General features: G+C 37.0%; 1 protein-coding gene across 9 annotated transcripts in view; it reads left to right on the forward strand.

Annotated features, from left to right (window-relative positions):
- The window catches only part of NPAS3 (neuronal PAS domain protein 3), a 594,777-nt gene that overhangs the window by 550,669 nt on the left and 23,573 nt on the right, over positions 1-20,535 (forward strand). For all 9 annotated transcript variants that reach the window (XM_030950330.1, XM_030950332.1, XM_030950331.1 and 6 more), the window contains 2 exons: positions 12,387-12,580; positions 17,303-17,409. In XM_030950330.1, coding sequence (XP_030806190.1) covers positions 12,387-12,580; positions 17,303-17,409 — 301 coding nt within the window. The remainder of the gene's footprint in view (positions 1-12,386; positions 12,581-17,302; positions 17,410-20,535) is intronic.

Genomic DNA, 20,535 nt, shown 5'->3' on the forward strand with positions numbered 1-20,535 from the left:
CACTCTGCTGTGTAGAAGGATTGCTGAAAATATTCCGAAGCCCTTTCATGTGTAGCAGCACTTGTATGGCAGTACGTTTATTGTGCTATAAATTCCATCACTGATTTTGGCCATTTCAAATTGATTCTGCAGTAACTGTAAGTAATGAACCTTACAGACAGAGCCAAGGAAAAAAAACCCAAGCCAATAAACTTGTGCCTGTAGGAATACAAATTGTAGAGTTCATTTAGCCTCAGTTTTTATCAAATCATGCAGTGAATACCCCACAAAGCCAGAAAATGTATCCAGCAAAATATACAGTACCATAGCTCTGGCTTGCTTTAAATTTAGCTGTTAAACCAGACAGTCAATTATCCAAAGTACATGTTTGTATGAGGTGTCCTGGGGGTTTCACCTGAGATTTAAGGAAGGTGCTCCACATAAGTAGATGAAAGGGGAGAAATTATACTCGAAGTGACTTAAACAGGATAATAAGCCAAATCCTGAGCTGTTTTACATGGTCAAAGCAATACCAGGCACCACTGAATTTCAGAGGGGTGTAGATGGATGTGCAGTGAGCTACTAATGACTCACCAGGTCAAAGTACACAAAAACTCTTCAAAATTTACATATGTTTCTAGCTTATTTCTGTTTCTTTACTGAAAATTTCTCCTGAGCTAACAAGATATTAATGATTCCATAGATTTTAGCAGAGAATTAATGTACTTGGTAAAAATTTCCATAGGAAAGTTTTAAAATCTATCTAAAAGATGCTGTTCTAAGGTTTTCTATAGGAAACCTACTGACCTTGATTTGTTAAATATTGTGTAATTTTTCGCAGTCTTTTAGATCATTTCAAGTCTTATTTTACAAATAGACCATAGGTCTAGTCCCACTAAACCAGTGGGATGCACAAGAGATTAAAGTACAGATGAATGTGCATATACGTTCTACCTTCAGTTGTTACACGAAGAGCTAACTTCAGATTTCAGTTCAAATGCAGAAAAGACTAGTTTTCTTCCACAGAGCTTTCTTACCAACATTACAGGAGAGAGAATAAAGCTCACATTTTATTTTCTGTGCAAAAATAAATAAATGTCTGGGTTAGGTTCCTACAAGCCCTGCAGCACTTCCATGCATCACAGCTTGCACACTCATGTATCTTACAGTCTGTATTGCATGCTGAATTCATTCTGTGTGTCTTCTTGTACCTAACTAGATATTTTTCTGAACCTTTGTGCAGTTTGTGAGAGATATTAAATCCTCATTTAGAGATCAAAATGCTTGAGTCCATTCTACTCTAATATAGGCTACAAAGATATTTGTTGTCTAAGACATATTCCTTGCCTCTCTCTATAAAAAAGTCTATTTTGTCAATTTGTCCACTTTACAGCAGCAGCCTAAGTGACACACAGAGCAAAAAAAGACACAGAAACTGGGGCTTTCAGTTAAACACCAAGTACGGTGAAAACCATAATAAAATAATGAGAGTAGGGAATGCCATTTTTCCTTTCACTCTGCTGGTTTGTGTTGCAATGAGGAACACAGCGAGTCCAAAATCTTGTGAATAGCCCCTGGTAACTAAGAGCAAAGAAACCTTGCTCATTAGCTCTCCTCCCTCCTGAATAAACATTTCAGCCATCATAAATGAGTGTGACATGAAGGGCAAGTGAATGGCTCTCATTCCAAATGAGAAACACTTGAAGCTGAGCAACCTGTAGGTTGTTGTAAAGGTGCAGATCCTGTGACCACTGGATGATGGGGCAGGCACACCATTTATTTCCGTATGACCTAAGATTCATACGCTTAAATGAGAGATTCCCAGCCCTGCAGAGAGAAGTCCTAGGTGTTCAAGCTGACTTTTGGTTGGGACTGCAGTGTGTGAAAGACAGAGCTGTCCTATTTTTTTCTGGTTATTTTATTGAATTACATAGAAAAACTTAGCCAATTGTAAGTAAAGGTTCAGTGTGGATTGACAGATGGCATGCAACACCTCTACTGTATTTCATTTATAAATATGATTGATGTAGAGGTAATTTCTTGGTAACCTGTTTTTCCAAAAAAAAGTGTTCTGAGTAGTGGGTTAGTAAAAGAAAATTAATCTCTGCATGTTAAACTTGCCAACTTTTGAATTAATTGCATGAGAATGACAATCAATTAATAAATGTTAAGCAAACAACAGAAAATCAGTGAATTAAAAATTACTAAACTGATTCCAATGCAGATAAAGCAAGAGTCTGCCATAATTCTTTGGTGTAGATTCAAGAACACGAACCTTGTCTCATCAGTTTTTCCTCCCCATTTATCCAGGTTTAGCATTTAAAACAATGGTGGTTTATTATGATTTTTGCAAATAAATTGCTATCTATAATCTAGCTTGCTGCATTAAGTGGATTATAGAAACAAATCATAGATAGTGGTCCATTTGTAGTTGTCAAGGAGAAGGTCAGAGCTTTGCAAAGACCATCCATCTCCAAGTGGATAAAGGTTTTTTCTTCAAAGAGAAATCTCATCCCTCATATGGATGGACTTTGTCTACTAATGACAGTCATGTGGCTGCTCCTCTGGAAGGGCTGTCATGGTGTGCCCCAACCTTCTCCTGCAGCCTCTGTAAAACCACTTTTGGGCTTGGGGTTTGCAGTTTCAATGCTACTTTCTTTATCAGAACCATGTGAAGTGTATATAAAACTGTTCAAAATAACACTGAGAACAGTCAGAGAACTACTGACATTATATCTTGGCAGACATACCAGAAGAATTTAGCCTCTCCTCTTATGATCATTCATTTTCATCATCTGGATGTGGAAGCACTGTTATTTACCTGCAGAATCTTTTCTGAAATTTGCAGTCGTAATTTTTATAAAATCAGCTGATATTCCTTACTGTCTATTTTCCCCTTTATACAGAAAATTTTACATTTATATTCATATAAGTGTCATTGATGTGAGGAAAGTGAAAGCATATTAATAAGTCTGAAAATTAATTTTTTTTTGCCTACTCCACTCTTGCTTTTGTCACAGTTGTGGTATTCTGCAGGTTAGCCCACACATTCTGTTGTCCAATATCTTTGGGTAGACCTTGTGTGCTGTATACAGCTAGAAAAAAATTGGGCCATGCTAGCCATGCTAGGGGAAAGCATACAAGCATTAAAATAAACAAAACAATTGCTTTTGGCTGTGGGAGCATGCACCAGACACCATCAGCATAGGCAGAGGAACCTTAGCATTAAAGACATTCAAATAATAGTCCTCAGCCTTCTCCATTGTGTGTCCCTGCTTTACCATGTGTAAAACTCACATATTTCTACCCATTTAACCACAAAAGTAGGAAGAGTAAATGTAATTTTTTTTATTAACTTCAGAATGAGCTCTGGGGCTGCAACCACAGGTGGAGAGCTTGAGCAGAGCATAAACATTCCTGTCTTAATCAAGGGTGACTTGGAGAATCCATTTCTGTCTTTACAGACAACAGCATTTTCTATATCTTTTTCTCTGTGTGTGGGAAAATACATTAATATCAGATATTTTGTTTTATCTAGTCCTTTCTCACTTATCAAGTCCTTGCAGAGAATCACCTAAGGTAATTGTTGGGCTGCTAAGAACTACATCAAACAAAACAGTAGGGGAAAAAAAAAAAACTAAAAGAATCTCTTTATTTCTCCCTGCGAAGAAAGAAATAAAGAAACTACATCTGAAGTATACTTATTTTTAGCTGTCTTTAGTGCAACAAGATTTGGTTGCCCTAACATACAGAGTTGAAACTAACTTTTTCAAACAACATTTTACACCCTTTCTGTTTCAGAATGATGCAGCCATTTTCCCCCATCTCCCAATACTCTGATAAACTGCATTGGAACCAATGCAACAAAGTTCTTTTTTAGGTTTAAATTTCACTGCTGACAAAAGCAACAGAATTCTGGAATAGTGAATTTCAAGAGAGTTTGCTCATGGGCAGGGACAACTATTCCTTTACTGGAACCCTGCACACTTCAATAGCTGAATGCTTTCAACTTTTTTTAAACAGTATTAAGGAAAAAATATCCTCAAGGCATTATTTTTAAAGGGAACTTCAAACATTCCATGAAGAAAAAAAATGCAACATATTTGAACACCAAGGGATTTGAAGTTGCAAATCTGTTAAAGTGAACTGATCTTTTGAGTTTCAGAGTTAAATAAGTATTGACCACAAATTACAGATGCAGCCTACTGAAAATTCTGAGACATTTCAGATTCCTAACTTGACCAGCAGTAGCCAGATTCTATAAGAAATCCTATATAAATAACTTAATTATGTTAGCTCGGTTTTAAATTAACTATGTTTTATTTTATCCTCTGTGTTCAACAAAATCCATTATAACATTTACAAGAAGTGCAAGAAAATCCCAGGTTCTTAATCTTTTTTACTACACAGACTTAATTTTGCAGTAACTCAATATTAAAAATTTTAGAGTTTATATTTTAAAGCAGCTGTGAAGCAAACAGATATGCAACGGTAAATCTGCTCATCTTGAATCCTTCTGCAAATGGTCTGCTCTGGAGGTCATATCAAAGAGATTCTTTTTCCAGCTTAAACCTGTCTTTTCTAAATAGATCTCAACCTGATCTCATTTAATGCATTGATGTCTGGTTTCTAAGTCATTATATTTGCTGTATTACATATCAAAAGGACTCTTGAGAAATTCCCCCGAATTGATAATTCTAATTTCTTATGTATAGCTACTCTATATTCACTCTGAGGACAGCTGTATTGTATGCTAAACCACGAATTGTAAAAATTGATCCCTTTGTATGTAGGTTTGTATTAAATTGAGATACTCTATTTTTTTCCTGTTTGTTGCCACACATGGGTTCCTGGTGTCAGTTTGTATTTGGCTGTTTGAGCATATTAAAGTTTTGCTAGTGCTTATGATGTTCTTGCCAAGAGCACTCTTGCAGCAATCTGTACTAGAACAGTCTTTGTGCCAATTACTTCAAAAAGTATTCCGTTATAAACCCAATTTTTATGGCTACTTTTTCAGGTTGCTGTGTGTTGATTTCATTTAGTTTCTTTTTTTTTTCCATTTTTTAATGTTGATATTCAAATGCTTTTAAGTTTTGCATTATGAAAAGACAATACAGTGTTGATAGAGTTGTTATTAAGAGATCTATTAAAGGTTTAACGGTATTAAAATTAAACCTAATAATTTAAATTAATAATACTGCATATATTTAAAGGATGCTGTTTTAAAGTGGAAAGTTTGGAGTTCTTATTGCAGGGGCATAATATGAAAATGGAAACCTTTGCAATGACATAAAGCAAAATAACTGAAAAATTATAATGTGCTGCACTGAAAAAATATAATTAACTCAACACAATATTTCTTGAGTTTATATTATAAAGGTGATTTCAGGAGTGTCAGCTCTACAACATCTTTTGTTTAGGGAAAAGCAGCTTGCTAATCCATTGTAATTAATGAAAAATCACAACACAGGAAAGCATTTCCTATCATTAATGTATTTTACAATAAAAATGTGCTTTTGAAAGGACAGACTTGATCATGCAACTTCTACTACTGCAATGTGCAACACTGCAAGACTGCACCTCAGAATTCTGACATGAGAACCATCATGGCAATACAGACAAATATGTGCCAATATACAGCACAGAACACTCTACTATATGCTAAAGAGTAACTGCTTATCTAGTATCCCAAAAAAAATGTACATGTGTCATATAGCAGAATGAAAAAGCCATAAATGTAGGATCTAATAATGTTAATCTAAAGGATCCATAAATACTTGAGGAACCTCTGATCATTTCCCAGTCTGTTATGATTTGATAACTCTTGAAAAACATTTGTGCACTCTTGAAAATGCTTTTGTTTTGTTTTTTGAATGACAGCTTCAGGAGTTGTTTATCACACAACAGTCTTCCATTATTCTCACAGAGTATTCTTAAGATAGCCTTAGCCTAATCAGGGTAACTTGGGCAATCTCATGTTCTTGTTTTACCTTCACTCTTTTTTGGAGAGTTAGAAAGCCGTCCCCATTCCCTTCTCTTTAGTTCATTATCCAGACAGAGGTAAGTGGGAGATAAACTTTCTGCATCCTGAGGTTGAGAAACAAGCAGTTTGTTGCATGTGTGCTCAAAACAGTAACTTTAGCACAGAAGAGATCTGTTCTCTGTAGTGTACTTGAATGAAAGTGACTGTGGCTATTCTTGCTGCTGATCTCAACATTCCCCATATGCAATCAATAATATTCTACTCAGGTCATTTTAGGGATTGAGCAAGTGCTTTGAACTGAGCCTACCACATTGGGTTGTTTCTCACATGATGCTTGTCTTTAAGCACCAATAAGTTTGAGGTCTCGTAAGGATACTTTTTTTTATACCCTTAGGATTAGCCTGAATTCTGCCTGTGACTATTTTAAGCAGTAGAATAGCTTTTGAATCTTATTATTTGAGAGAGTGATAACAGAGGAAAGATGGGAAAAGCCTAAAGTGTCTCCAAAAACTAGTATTGACTTTTTAGCAATAAAATACGTCCTGAGACCAAATATGCTGTTTAAATGTAAATACCATTTCCATTTTCAGACTGTCTTTTGCAGGTGTATTTGAAGGGATTTAAAATGTACTTGTAGATGGGAAAGAGGCTATTGACCTTGAAACTGTGTATGTGTTACGAATAATGTTCCCCCTCCTTGAAATCCAACTCGTATTCTGTGCTCAAGACCACAGCTCTGAACAGTGGTTTCACGTGGCATTCATTGCCTAACTCAATCAAGACTGACTGCAAAGCTGTTTCTCAGGAGTCATAGACTATATTGCTTTGTCTTATTTTCATCCACCATGGTTCTGAATGTAACAGTGACAGCTGCACTAAGTACTACTTTTCTTTGTTCTGGTGCAGACTTGATATAATAGGACAAGGTTGGTGTGTAGACACAATGCTCTTTATTAAATGGACTACTGTAGTTGAAAAAAAGACCCCAGATATACAGGGTTTTCAGCATACAAGCATTTTTTCAAGGCTAAAACTGAAGTAACAAATTTTTGAATCAAGTAAGTGTTGAGAACAATTATTGTAAGTAGACAGGTTATTTGGTTATGTTGTCCAAGAGAAAAGATAGATGATGCTTATGAGGTTGGAGATGGCTGACGTTAACAACGGAAAATGATAAAATGGTTATTTCATAGATTAAAAGAGATAGCAAATCTAGCATTGATTCAAGAGGAACATACATCTACAAGCTTTACTTTACACAATGGATGAAACCCATCATGTAAAGTGCACATGGCAAGCCCAATGTGTCCTCTGTATGTTAAGCTAAGTATACACAATAGAGACCTGATTGGCCTGTGTACAGCAAGTTGGATACACTTGTGACATCTCAGACTTGCTGCACATGTGGGATGATCCAGCATATTACAGTTGTAGTGACTCATTCCTTTTCAACACCAAAATGTCATGCTCCATGGGATCTCCTATTAGTAATACTTTAGTGGTTGTAGAAATGCAGTAAGTCTGAGAAGGGGATAATGAAGTATTACAGGACCTGCAGACACAAAAGCCTTACTGGACCTCTCATTTCCCAGCTACTGCTGAATGATAAATATAAGCCAGTGATGTCTTCTCCCAAAGCTTTCATGAAGACTGAGAGAGTAGGCTTTGATCTCAATGAGGATCGGGCTGTGGAACCACAGAAACAAACATTTTCTGACCATGAGAAAATATAAGCAAGTAGAAATGTTGTAGTGATTGCAGTGTGACGTGGGCAGGAAGGAACAGAAGTGTGTAAAAGAAACCATACTGAAGTTCAGGTTGATAGAAATGGTTGTATTTTTATGTCAGAAAAGGAAAAACTTTCAGATGTCATTGTATAACCTCCCAATGGGACACTGGGCTCTGTTTTCCTCATAGTCCAGAGGAAATTCTGCTTCCAGATACTCACTCTTACTTTAGAAATCACCTGAAACCATATAGGAACTAATTTCCTTGCAGAGTGTAAAAACATTTGTCTCACTGGTGTCACAGACACGTTTTGAGATGCATAGATGTGTATCAGTGAGTGAAGGAACACACAACTCTTTGAAGGAAAAATGAGAGACTATGGGTATAGTTTGTAAGATATTTCTTTGGCCAGTTTCATCAGTTTAAATTGGTTGTGTTTTAAAGATTTAAGTGTTGATTTTGGAAGCATAAAATAACATCTTTGAGAGACCAAAACAAATATATACATACATATATATATATATGCTTCAGAAATAGTTGTTTCTGTAAAAGGGGAATAAATGTGTGTATGAATTGTTTATAAAATAGCTAAATACCTAGGTGTACACACTAAATACATTTGGATGTTTTCATATGTGATTGTTTTCTAAAAAAATTATTCTACACAATAATTTTAAGACTTCAAATTTAATGTCTCGTTAAATGAGCTGGAGGGACAGCTTCTGCCAGTGCTGTGGTTTCACACACACAATAAATTGGCATAATCATTTACACAGAGAACAAAAGAAGTAGTTTAGAAATTTGTTTCAAATTGAAGTTTAAGTTTTGAAGCACACAGAGACATTTGAAAGGTGAAATTCACAGATTTTTCATGCTTGCAGGTTTTTATAGCCTCTGGTAATGCATGTCCTTACTCTGACATCACATGTATGTGAAAAAAATGGATGTAATATTTAAAGATATCTTTTGACAAAGAAAGTATTTCCATCTTCAGAGGTGAGATTTAGCTTTAAAGGATGATGAGCAGGTTCCAGATGTGTTTTTCAATTGCTGGGCTTTACTCTCCCTAAGTATTGACAGAGGGAAGGTTTTATCAAGGTCTTTGTGATGTGCTTGTTTATAATGAGTAGACATTAGTAGAGCACATCTAAGAGCATATCACTAACAGATGACTAAAGAGAGCATATGGCAGGGAAAAGAAATATATATTTGTCCAACCAGTGTGGCTTGTTAACACTCCCACACTCATAAACTCATGTGTTTACATGTACTTACAATATTTTGCAAATCCGTTTTCTAATCAGTTAAAAATAAAAGCCAAATAATTTTTTCCCAATATTAGAGTGTTAGGCAAAGTTGATTTAGGTTTTTTGCTTTAAACGAAGCAATTAAGCAGTTCAGAAGATTTTTACAGTATTTGTTTTGCTTCAGCATTATGTCTTTACAGTATATGTGTTATTTTCATTTCTCAGTGTTAAAAGTTTTGGTTTCACAAAATGCTTTTTCTTCACCCACCTGCCTATCCAAGGTTGTACTACAAGCAATAATATAGATCAGAATAAGCAAAATTCTGGTCTCAATCAGGTCACATGGTTTCTTTCAACCATAAGATTTCCCTGGGCTTTTATAGTGTGAATCATAAAATCATAGTTACACATACTAATAAACAGTTTGTAAGCAAAGAAATTTCAGGATAGTTAACCCAGTCCAGCTCCCAGCAACATAAAAAAGGAGTCTTGTTATTAATTTAATTTAGAAGGTAGATGAAGAAATGATGGGGAAATCTGTACAGCTCTTGACATACAAAATTTCTGATGATCCTGTTATCAGGAGTATAGTATTCACCCACCTTTTTGAAATAGACAGAACACAGTATCACTGTCTTCTCTTGCTGTGACATCTAAATGTGCCTGTCTATCCATATGGCATTTGTAGAAAGAAGATAGAGTTTAAAGATTTATTAGGACTAACTTTGCAGAAGGAAGCATTTATAAAGGAAACTGCACAGAAGAGCCGCGTTTACTTTTTATTTTCAGTAAATTCCTAGCAAATTCTTACTATATATTTACATCTGGAGCCAAGTATTGTCCTTCATAAAACAGTTTATTGTTGCAATTTAGCTTCATTAAAGTCATAATACTGCTTTAGGATAGGATAGACTAGTGCTGTGGGATTGAATTATAAAGAGATTAATTTTAGCTATGGGAGATAATTGACCCTATAATTCCTATCACCCCTAATCCCAGTTCAAATGAACCAGTGTTAAAAGTGGCAATACTCACAACATAGACAAGGTCATGACAGTTAGAATTGTTTTTTACTACCAATTAGATTTTCCCACTTGGTGTATTTGACTAATGTTGTCATAGAAAGGGATTTCAGGCATGGAAATACAGATCCTTTAGAGGCACACAGGCATGGAACTGATCGGTAGTTTGCTGTACATTTCCCAGTGTACAGAATCAGAATGAAATTGAGTGCTGACCCCTAAAATTTTACTTCATATGGGAATTCTGAACATGTTTTGATCCATGGTGGAATTAGGAACATGCTAAATAATTTGAATCTGGAAGCAAATTCTCTTGAAATTCAACAATGTTAATATATGGTGGTCCTAGCAGGTTCGGAACTGTCTCTTGGGCAATACTACATCTGAAATGTATTTCAGATGAAGTATCAGAAAAAAAGAGAGGTACTGCCTGAATAGACAGTTGTTCAAAACCAAATCATTTTAATATTTAGCTGCAAATGACATGAAGGTTTAGAAAAATACAAGGAAGATACATATATATATGATATAGCTTAAAAATTCCCTGAAGTGTTCATGCCAACTTCAAACATACTAGCATAAGGACTCTTACCAAAAAACAACAGAAAAATGATACTTTTGCATAGCACGTTCAGGATAAGATAAATTTTCATATTTTTACCAGTTATCCATCATCATTTTCCCAAGCATTTACAGATTTGAGTTTTGCAGTAAGCTGAAACTGCGTGATAAAGAGACAGATAATGATAAAAAGCAGATGTATATGCAAGCCTAGCTCGAAGGAGCAAAATATACTATTACTGCCCCTCCTGTGAAGTTAATCCTATTTCTTTTAGCTATTTCTTTATTAGTTAATGAGGTTTTAAGAAAAAGAAATAATTAAAGTGGGTTTGAAATGCTGTTTTTGCATCTTTTCCTTTAGGAACTTTTTCAAATATTCATAGAATAGTTTGCCCTTGAAAGGTACATTAAGTGTGAGTTTAGGCAATAGCTACTTTAAACATGGGTAGTCAGAAACCTGTAACTGAAATGGCCATACACAGCAGCTAATCACTTTCCTCATTCAGATTCACCACACTGGCTAGGCTCAAGATGTGAAATAGTGGTGAAAGGAGATGTTTCAATGATTAGGTCAAAAAAAAGAAACAAATTTCAAGTCTTACATTGCAGATTTACTAGCATTAATTGGATTTTAATTTGGATGCACTTTGTGATTTGCAATCTTAAAAATGACAAATTTTCTTCTCTCTCACTTTCTATTCTCAATCTCAGATCAGAAGTAAAGGGCTTGTCTTCTGTCTTTGTGAGATGAGTATCAGTACAATTATTACCACATTTCTGTCACTTCCTCCTGTTACCCAGGAATCAACCAACTTCTCTGTTGACCTCTGGGTAGGGAGTCTGGGATGACAGAAAAAGGGGCCCTCATCTCCTGGAAGTGTTCTCTTGATGTTGATGTTGTACCACATTCTGAGGATGAAAATCTGTGGCAGCCGGCAACTGCCAATTCCTGTGCCTCTCTTATCCATGAGCACAGGAACTGCAGTTTGCATTTTCATTTCAATATGGTGTATTTATATTATTTTACTGGATAAAACAACCCCTTTATTTATACACAGAACTCCTGAAGGAGTGAAGCTGGAAGGGGTGAATAATTCTTTTCCCAGAGATTCAGTCTTCTATTTCAGGCAGCGTTCTTAGAAGGGGAATGCAGTTCTTATGGGTGCTATTGGATCTGAGCATCTTCTGGTATTGTGCATGTGGAAGAAAACCACCACCCCCAGAGCTCTCCATACATGCCTAGTGCACTAGGCAAAGGCATTACATGTCTACCAACTCTTTAAATGTTTTACTGTGGATGCAGAAACACCATCCTGCACCTGAGCTCACAGATCACTTGCAGGCAGTTGCTTCTCAATTTGCCAACCACAAAGAAGAAATTCAAGGCAGTGAACAGTGTTTCCATGGTGTAGGTGACTATCAACTCAATGAAATCCATTATGTTTCTGCTGGTCTTTCTTGTGTCATATTCAGTTTCCAAATATTATAAAATGGTTACTTTTTTAATTTCCAGCTTCATTATTTCTGTTTTATCTGACTCTCTTTTTTGTTGAATTTCTACTTCATTGTTGTCTTCTTTCTTTGTGTAACAAACACCATAGCAAAAATCAACACCACAGCAATTCTTAGGTTTTTATTTGATGAATGTGAAGCGTTTGCCTGTTATGTTCTTTTTGCTATGAGGACATATAGGGCATGTTGACAGCCAATATTAATAAGCTTAACAATGATACTGGCAGTTACTTGGTACAATTTTAGGCAGTGTTAAGTGATCTGTAGGGAACAGTAAAACTATCCTTTAAAAGAAACTGATATCACAGCTGCACTCAGAATTCACTGGTATTTTTTATTGGTCTTGTTTTCCAGGTGATTCATATAACAGGCCGGTTACGTCTGAGAGTGTCGCTGTCACACGGACGGACAGTGCCCAGCCAAATCATGGGACTTGTTGTTGTTGCTCATGCTTTGCCACCTCCTACAATTAATGAAGTCAGGATTGACTGCCACATGTTTGTCACTCGTGTGAATATGGACCTCAATATCATTTACTGTGAAAATAGGTACAGCCTTTAGATCCTTTACTTCTTTGTTTGATCTGTGTGTATTCTTTGTTCCATGGGCTTGACAAGAAGTTTTGAAATTTTTGACTTTTGCAATGTCATCCTGGTGTTGTAGGAGAGCACTGAATTCACTCTCATCATTGCTACCTTCATTTTCATTACATTCTTAGAAGATAAAGGTAAATTTAAAACTGCAATTTACAAGATGTCTTCTGGAATAAGGGAAGATACACCAGGAAATATTCCTCTAAGCTTTCTCTGCTTTTTACAGCCTTTCACCGTCCCTCTCACAGGCAAGATTTGGGACTAGACAGACGTTGGTCTGACCTGTATGCCTGTCCTTATGCTCCTCCATCCTCCCCTCCACAAGTTTTTCGTCTGAAGTTTTAAAGTTTTCCATTTTTGAACTAATTTGCAGATTACAGCTATCATGCTCAGTGTTTAGTGGAACAGAAGCACAGATGGCCTAGATAGTAGGCTAGAGAGGTGGGATCTGTTGCAGTTAGAGGTGGGAAAACTGTAGAATAAAATTGGTTGAGGGCATACTGGGAAAGACAGCAGTGAAATGGGAACAGGTGATGAAGAGTTGGTTGGGGGAGGCTGTGTTCTGTGTGATAGTGATGAGTGATCCGGGAAGGTGAAAGAGAGGATTTAAATTCAGCTCCTGCTCCCTGGGGGCTGGGTGCCCGTGGCACCAGGGACTCTGCATGGTGACCTGTGAGGGCAGGACATGGTGGCCAGAACCCATCCCACCACCCCAGAGGGGAGCTGGGGGCACAGGGGCAGCTCCAGCCCCTGGCATTGGGCATTTCCCTGAGGACAGGCAGTGGAGTAGGCTGCGGTCAGGTCGGGAGGGCCAATGGCCAGGCAGGGCTGTGGGGAGCTGGGCACTGACAGGGGCTGCCATGGGGGCCTGGGCTGTGGCTGGGGTGGAGGAAGAGCTGGGGAGCAGAGGGGCTGATCAAAACCATTAAGACCTCAGAGTCCTGATTTTGAAAAATCAAAATATAATCCAGAGAATAGGTATTTAGAGTGAAAATATCTGAAAAGGAAATGACATGTACTAAGTTTGGGTCCATTGATGGAAGTCTGAGGTATGGGGAAAGGGTTGGAAAGGAAGAAGGAAGGCAATGCAGCCAAAATAAATTTTGTGAAGGGGACATCATCAAAAAGTGGAAGAAACAAAGTGACTACTGCAAGCTTTTCTTGTGACAGCAACGATGACATGTTATAAACTGAGTGGAAGCTCTCTGATATGAACAATCATAATTGCTCAATTATAGTGGAATACCTGTGATCAGGATAGCATGTCAATAAAAAATTTTATTAAAAAGGATAAACTCAACTGTTTTGATGAATCAGGATCTTAAACAACTTAAAATAATCTTGGATTTCAATCATGAGGTTGTCTTTGCTGCCACATTGCTGCACTGCTGGAATACTTTTTAAAATATTACTTGACTATTCGAAAGAACACTTCATCTACACTTCCAAAGCATTGTCTAAAAGTGAATGTATTATTCTCATTTTTAAGCTTGGAAAAACTGCTTCATGGAAAATGGTTTGCACAAAGTCACAGAAAAAGTGGACAATGGCATTAAAGCTTGGGCTTTTTGCCTGAGACTCTAGCCAGTGAGTATCCAGATGCTGGCAAAAGAGCTTTGGGAGTTAGGAATAGGATCTAGAACAAAACTTTTGCCTAAGTCTTTGATTTCACTGTGACCTACCTAGGTAGTAATAGAAAGCTGCTACCACTGCAGAGTTTTTCAAAGGCCTCTGTGAAGTGAGTTGCTGGTATCTATCCAGTTCCTAATGAACAAATTCCCTTTTAACAAAATCACCTGCACTCACTGCTGCCTTTATTGGCAACCTCCATAAAAAAAAGCCAGGAATCAAATAGATGTGAAAAATGAACTGTTCCATCAGGTCAAGAATGATATGAACTTTTAGGCCAAATTAGGATGATTTATGCTTTCTCTGCTGTGAGTTTGGCATTTTTATGAGCCCTAAATTGTATATGTGGGGTTTCTTTAATTAAACATTTTTCTCAAACCATCCCTTTATATTCATGTAGCAATAAAACTTCCAAATGCCTAAGACATCACTGAAAACTGTAAAATTCATCAGGTGAGGTACGCTGATTGGCAGTCGCATAGGAAGGGCTGATAAGACATAGTAAACTAAGGGAAGACAGCAAGAAAGTCTAGAGTTTATTAATATTTTTTCAATTTTTTAGCTGAAGGCAACATTATAAAGCAACTTTTCCTTGTTTATTATGGATTTTATCTCATGGTAATGCAGAATGCATATAGTGGTACTTGAATGTATACTACAATAATTCCACTTAAAGCCCCTGTGTCATTGTTAAAAATCTGTTTAAAATATTTTATAAAAGTAGTTTCAAATAGTAGAAATACTTCTGCCAGTGAATGTGAATACTTCTGCTGGGAGGTGAATGTGGTCTCACTGATGCAGCAGGATTTCCATTCATCTAAAATAAAATAAGACTGACAAGACTTGGATTTCACAGCAGCTACAGTACAGAATATGACTGTAAAAACTGGAGAAATGACCAAAAAAAAAAAACAAAAAAAAAAAACACCAGACGATAGGAAGGAATTAACAGAACAGCTGATTGAAGCTGTCAGATTAATTATCTGGGTGTTTGCCAAGGCTGTTCTCTGAGTCAGGGACGTTGGGATCTCTCTTCTGGGATTATAGAAAAGGAGATAAGTATCCCACCCTGAATATATGAGCTTGACTCCTGGCACTTGCGGGCAGCTACAAAATTCTTTGCGGTGCCACAGTAAAGCAAGCGCAACATTGATGAAAACAGAGAAAAATGGATCCATGCTGGGCAAGCTGTAAGCACTATTTATGGAGCAATGGGGAGTTAGTGGCAGCTGCAGGGAGTGTGGAGCAGAAGCCATGCCACTTAACTGAAATGAATGCTCACAGTGGACCATTGGATCAGCAGGGGTGAGATCAATAGTACTCCTACTTTTCCAAGTGGTTGCCTACTTGAAACAGCAGTGAGCAGGAATGGCATTACTCAAGTCTTTGGGTGCATCTTGTTACTTTCCTCAGAATGAAGAGATCTCCTTCATAATCCTGGACTCAGTGCACAAACTAGCCAGACATTAGCTTCCCTCTGAGACAAGATCTGTTAGCTAGTATACTGGCTATTTCTAAAAATTCATATTTTTCTTTGGGTGTAAAATACGGACGTAAAATTTTGTTGCCTAAAACATATGGTATGTTAATCTGTGTCTATTTTGCAAATGTAGGATTTGTGTCATCTAAGATTCACAATCTAAAATAATCTGGGATTTCTTTATTAGTTAGTGGAGTGAGAAAAGCAGCTGCAGAGGAAAAATCATCTCAGATGGTGATAAATAGCTAAAAGCAAAATGAGAGACTGATGCTAGAGTGCATGATCAGTCTGTGTGTTTTCAACTGTTAAGAATTGAAAACCATTTGGAAAGACACAAGAACCAGTTTAATGTGGACTGTGTTACCACATCTGCTAATATGTGCCCGAAAAGAAATAAGCACGTGGCAGAGGTTTGGCTTGTTGGCCATGACAGTGGTTGTCAGTAGATCCTTCAGATGTGCAGTAGTCTTGTGTAGCAAACCTCAAGCCTACAAACATGTGCACAATTTCAGCAAATTCAGCAAAGCACTGTACCGTATACCTACCTTTAAATTTCAATCATGTTAACAGTCCTGTAAGTCAGTGGAACCATTGATCTGCTCAAACACAAGCCTATGCATATGTTTTCTAGGACCACAGGATAGTGGCCTGCCTGGAGATTGCCCCTTTCTACTAGGCTGGCAGGGTGGGATTTCCTCTACTTGATTTTATCATAAAATGTACCACAATCATTGCAGATTATTTCAAACCCTAAAAAAAAATCCTACGTCTAGAAAACAGACATAGTTTCAAACTCTTGTGTGAGTAGGACATTTTCCAATTTTCTTTTTAATTTCTGTAGTGTGTTTAAGGAGGATGAGCCCTTGACTCTCCACAATGTGAGTTTACACACGCACACAGACACAAGTGCACAGACACACGCACACAAAGGTCTGCAGAATAGATTTTAAAGTTTCTATGTGCAATAAACAACAAAGTCCCAGTTGAAAGGACCCAGAGTGAAAGCTGAGCTCCCAAATGAATTAGACTAAAAAAGATAACACCCTGAGGCATCTGTGTGTCTCAGCATTTAAATTATATCCCTTGAAATATGAGTTTGGACTTGGTGCCAAGAAATGGTTGAAGAGCTTTTTCATGAATATACCCAATAGAAGACCAATCTGTTGAAATGAAATGTGTCTCTAATCATTTGGTATAAACATAACATGTTTCTACTTTATTATGTAACCTTGAATCATCTTAGTCTTTTAATGAGGATTTTGGATTGTCACTAATGCTTTACAATTTCATGGAATTACATTGTTCTGATGTTATGCTACATGGAGAATATGTACTAGAATTTAATTTTCCACTTAGTTAAATAGATAAAATAATTTCTAGGTTTCTTTTAAAATAATTTTTTTTCTTTTTTTTTCCTCTAAGGCCTTGTCTCATTTGTACAGATATTCCATTCAAATGATATAATGATGAAAAAACTTTTTAGCAGATTTAACTTTCTGAGTCATTTGACAATTCTTTTGTTCTTTTCTTTCTTGAATTATTGGCTTTATGTTCTTTTTCCTTTTTAGGATTAGTGATTACATGGATCTGACCCCTGTAGATATTGTAGGAAAGAGATGTTACCACTTCATTCATGCTGAAGATGTGGAAGGCATAAGACATAGTCACTTAGACTGTAAGTACTTCTATTTTTGTCAAATTATCTGGTACAACAGCTGATTGCTCCTAAACTATTATTTATGTTCCACAACTGGAATCTTCATCTTACACCTGGTTGTTTTTTGGTTGTTTTTTTTTTTTTGTCAGAAGTTTTCATAGAAGACAGTTTAAATGTAATTCTTTGTGTGATTTATTTTCAAGTCTTTTTATAGACATATAAGACCATTTAAATATGTGGAAATAAAGCATTGTATTTGTATTACTTGAATTTCCAGCAGCTGTTAATTTACATGTGCTATGCATTATTTTAATCCTTAAAGAGGCATTGCTTACATCAGAAATTCCCTCCCTGGCACAGAATACGAACTCCTCCTCTTTGAGGATTTTGGGGTTTTCTGAATCATAACACGGAGGACAAAAAATTGCAGCATAATTGGGATTTCAGCAGGTTTTTTCATACAGAACTGAGCTACAGCCCTACTAATGCTTTAACCACCCCATGTGTTAATATCTAAGTGGCCCCATCCTTACAGTATCGAAGTCCCTGTTGTTTGCACACTGGGAGTATCTGATTAGGATAGGGATAACAGAAGTACAAAAATGTTGCAAGAGACAAACCTTACCAGAGAACATGTGCAGTGTCTGTGTATGGGGGAAGGGAGGTTCAGCCTGATTCCTTGTAATTAAACTCTTTGTATTCCTCTTACTAAAAGCCATAGGGCCTAATTCTTTTCTTGTTGAGATCTGTTGACTTCAGTGATGGGGCTCCTGATTTACCCTTGTGTGAAAAAAGACTTATGCCCATAATCTCTAATTTATCTGTGCCTGCAGTGAAGCCAGATAATTCTTTGGAAGTTTCAGTGACTGACTGCATTTATGATTGACTTTGGTGTTTTTCTTAATCCAGAAGATGATCTGCAAACTGCTTCTTAAATTCAGAATCACAGATTTGAATAACTCTGCTCCCCCTGCATCATGTCCTACTAACATTTCCTAATAAAAGGGCAGCAGCCCAAATGCAGCCACATTTAATTAGATTGTACAAAACCATATGACTACACTAGAAGGCAGAAAAAAGTATTCCATCCCAAATTACCTTGCATGATGTACAAGGGAAGATAGGAGGATAACTCTGACCAGGAAAGGAGAAGAATAGGGACAGCTTCTATAACAACATATGGCAGCCAACAGCAGTATTAGGCTGTGTAAAGATTTCAGAAGTTTCTAGAATGTAAAATGTGTTTGGCATAAAATCAAGTTAGATATGTTTCTGCAGGAAAAAAAATAAAATCAACTATCCAAAGGGATAAACAAAATAATTTTGTGTCATTTAAATGTTAAGCATTTAATATCCAGGAGAATATGTAAGTTGCTGAGAAATGAAGGAACAAATTCAGAAACTCAAATTCTTGGTGCTCTTGAAACTGGAAGTCAAAAATGACAAGTTGCACTTTCACTGCACTATCTGACCAAGGAAATAAAAGATATTTATGACTCAGTTTTACCATACCACCTGGCATAGATGAACATCCCATTTGAAAAAGACCTTAATCTTCTGAATGACCACTTCTCTCTCAAATAGGCTATGTTTTATGAAACATTCATCTTCAGAAAAATTCAAGATCTATGCAGACAGTATGAGTGTAGTGTGGTCCAGTGTATAAGCACTGGACTAGGACTCAGGAGACCCTGAAGTCAGAAACGACTTCAAGAAAATTACTTCAACTTACTGTATTCCTGCTCTTGCTGTATGTCCAGTTTAGCTGATTGGATTGCAAACTTTACAAACAAAGGAATTTCTCCCACTATCAACATCCTACATAGCAGGGCTCACAAACTTGGCTGTGTGGCTATAGCATAATTATTCTTGCCAGGCTAGTTGGTTTTTTTCAATAGACAGGGCTGGTTACATCTTTTATGTATATTTGTGTTCTTGCCTTATAGGAACAAGATGCTCATAGAATCATTTAGGTTGGAAGGAACTCTGGGATATCATCTAGTTCCACCTAATACTCAAAAAAACAGGATCAATACTAATTCAAAGCAAATTTTTTAGCACTTTGTGTAGTTGATGTTGAAAAATTTCAGATTCTCCATAACTTCTCTGAGTAACCTGTTCCAATTATCTTAATAAGTGTCAGTTATCCTCACTGTGATTTTGGGGGTGGTTTTTTCCCTCCTATCCAGTTGGAATTTCCCTGTTTTGATGGTGCAGCTCGTGGCTCCATCTTTGCAGTATCCTGCTTGCAGATATGCTGCTAGGTTCCCCTGAAGTCACCTCATCTTCAGGCTAAACAAGCCTAGTTCCACAGCCCTTCCTCAAAGAGCAAGTACACCAGCCCATGGGTGTCTTGACAGACCTCTTCTGAGCTCACTGAAGTTTATCAATATATTTCCTATGGTAGGAGCCTAAAATTGGATTCCAGATGCAGTTTAAAGAGTGGTGAGTGAAGGGGAATAAGGACTGTCTGTGCTCTGCTGGCTGTACACTTTTCAGTACAGCCCTGCCGATTCATGCTTAGCATGGTGTCCAGCAGGACCCCCCGGTCCCTTTTCACACAGCAACAACCCAGCCAGTCAGTCCCAAGCCTGTAACATAGCAGGGAATCCATCCATCCATCCCAGATACAGGGCTTTGCATTTGTCTTTTCGTGTTCAAACTCATGCTCTTTATGAAAGATCTTCAAGTTTAAATTAGTCTTGGGAATAACTGGGGAAGTACATAAGTTCTGCAGAAACCAAAGTGGTTCATATCTTTACCCAGAGAGATGTTCAACTTCTAGCAGTTGACAATAAAAATTGTACAGAAACCAAGAGAAAAAAATTGTAGAACCCCAAAATGCTTCATAGCAACTTGCCAATCCTATAAAATCAAATTCAAACCAAACCAGAAGGAGAAAATCCTCCTGGTTTAGTAAAACTAGAATTAGAGCTAAAATTCATGAACTGGCAAACACTGGCTGTGGAAGGTGGAACTGGTTCCCCAAAACAGAGAGCACAGGATATTTGCCAGTACAACACAGGAAATAACTGCTTGAGATCACAATGGGAAAAAAAAAAAACACCAAACCAAACAAAGCAGATCTGTGCAATATTTTGAAGAGGACTTGGAAGCTAAAGTAAAGGATAGAAAGCACTAGTG

The sequence above is a fragment of the Camarhynchus parvulus genome, chromosome 5 (genome assembly GCF_901933205.1).
Source record: "Camarhynchus parvulus chromosome 5, STF_HiC, whole genome shotgun sequence".
Classification (NCBI taxonomy): Eukaryota; Metazoa; Chordata; class Aves; order Passeriformes; family Thraupidae; genus Camarhynchus; species Camarhynchus parvulus.